The sequence below is a fragment of the Dendrobium catenatum genome, unplaced genomic scaffold (assembly GCF_001605985.2).
Source record: "Dendrobium catenatum unplaced genomic scaffold, ASM160598v2 fragScaff_scaffold_982, whole genome shotgun sequence".
Taxonomy (NCBI): domain Eukaryota; kingdom Viridiplantae; phylum Streptophyta; class Magnoliopsida; order Asparagales; family Orchidaceae; genus Dendrobium; species Dendrobium catenatum.
Window position 1 is genome coordinate 314,176 of NW_021319444.1, and position 2,242 is coordinate 316,417.

At 33.4% G+C, this 2,242-nt stretch overlaps 1 protein-coding gene across 1 annotated transcript; it reads right to left on the reverse strand.

Annotated features, from left to right (window-relative positions):
* Positions 1-1,076: 1,076 nt before the first annotated feature.
* LOC110096058 lies at positions 1,077-1,511 on the reverse strand. The gene has a single exon (XM_020821824.2). The coding sequence runs from the start codon at positions 1,509-1,511 to the stop codon at positions 1,077-1,079; it is 435 nt and encodes a 144-aa protein (XP_020677483.1).
* Positions 1,512-2,242: the final 731 nt, after the last annotated feature.

Below are 2,242 nucleotides of genomic sequence, written 5' to 3' on the forward strand. Positions count from 1 at the left end.
ACTTTATTACACATTTATTTACTAAATTTCATGAGCAATTTACTTAAGAAAATAAGGGCATATCGAGTGCTTGCCCAAACATTCTAAAATATTAAAAAAAAAGTTATATGATTTATTAAGCATAGCTCATCTCCATTGTCTTCCATGCTTACTGCCAGAAAGACTTTGAAATGAAAATCTTTAAAGATATAGTGGCAAATAAGGCATAACGAGACAACCAAGAAGAAGCAATCCCTATTCATCCTTATTATAAAAAAAGAGTAACACCAAAATTGAAGAGATGCCTTGTCCTTATCTTTTTCATTCAAAATAAACGAAGCTATATATGATGATGACCACAAAATTGTCTTTATTATGCATTATTTTACTTAAATATTAGCCATATTCTCTTATATTATCACTATCACAAATCTGATTTTTAAAAATTAAAAAATATTAGATTTTAATCATATTGAAAAAATAAAATTAAAATAATATTATTACTCATATATATCATAGTTAATATAAATGTAACTAAGGTTTCGTTTGTGACTGCTTTCTTACTGTTTCTTAAAGCAGCTTTTTTGTAAAAAAAAAAAATTATAATCGAAAGCTATTTTAAGAAACAATAAGAAAGTTGTCTTAAATAAAGTCTAAGACTTCGTTTTAGAAGGCTTTCGTACTACTTTCCAAAGCAACTTTTTAGCACAAAAATTCAATCAAAATAGTAAAAAGGCAATGGCTAAAAACTGCTCCAAACGAAGCCTAAATGACCATGCGTTTTCAAAAAATATCTTTCGCGGCACAATCAATAATTACCTCCCATAAAAAAATAAAAAAAAATCATCCTAAATGACACTTTTAATCATTTGTTTTTCAAAAAATGACTACACTCATGTCAGATATATAATATATATATATGATCTCAAAATTTTTGTAATGAATACCCTTAATTTTTTAAAAATATGAAAATTATTGGACACAAAAAATTCATAATTACAATTTTTATAAATAAACTTATGAAGTTATAATAATACTAACAGAAGTATTAAAAGCACATTATAATTTTTACTACAACGTACGAACAACTCTGAAACTCACGTGTCTTTCGGAGGAGGCTCCGGCCCTAGTCGGAGCTCAAGGTCGACATCCACCTCCGCCATCGCTGCCACCGCCGCCCTCGGCGACATCTCCACCTCCTCTTGGAAAGCCGAAGAAGGATCAAGGCTTGCCTTGTCTGCAACATGATATCCATGACCTTTTGGAAGAATCCCTGGATGTCGAGCAACAAAGCTTGTGGTGTTGGAGGAAAATAAGTGGGCAGTAGGAATTTCATAGGAGACCCAAAAGCCAAGTGGGTCATGACTTGAAGGTTCTAGCTTCATTTTTGCTCTATCCTTCCTATGAATGTTCATGTGCCCACCAAGAGCTTGGGCGTTTGAAAAGCCTCTCTTGCAGAAGTTGCACTCGTAGGACCGGCTATGGCCTCCACTCCTCCGCCGGAGATCCCCGGAGCTCACTTCAGGTTCCATAGTGGATCAATGAAGGACAGGTTTGTTTGAAGAAGGAGAGATCATGGAATGGGAAGAGAGGGAGATAACCAAGGAGGAGAAGACTAGGGTTGTTGACTAGGAAACTAAAAAAAGAGTAACAGGAGCAGAGACTTAGCTTGCAAATGTTTTTGTTTACTAGGAAAGTATAAAATAGATCATTAATTAATTAGTTAGGGTAGTGGCATAGAGCTTAGGCTACTTTTTTTTTTTAATTGCTCTGAAAAAACTAATGTATTTAATTCTATAAGATTTGGAAGCACTACAACGAAAACATAAAATAATGGAAGATTTTAATGTGGAAGTAATTACAAGTAGGTTGACAATATCTTGAGGGCCTTGAAGAAGCTCGATACTTGGGAATGGAGGTGGAATAAGGAAGAGTTTAGGGTGGATAATTAATCTTTTAATTTTCTCCTTTATATATATTAACCCGTAGGCCTCTCTAAGTGCTTCCCCAAATAAAAAAAAAAAAATCAAAATTATATTTTGCCCACCCTGAAAAAATAGGCTGATTTCGCCCTTGTAGTTAGGAAAGCAATATCTATGTTTGTTTTCAATATGAGCTTTCTTGATCAATTTGAAATATAGTTACTGTGTTTTCACTGTTTTCTTGTATTTTTCAATGTCTACTGTATGTCATTTGGGGAAGATAACGAGCTGCATGCACATGGTTAGCTTGTGAGTGATATCATAAATTTAAGGCGATAAGG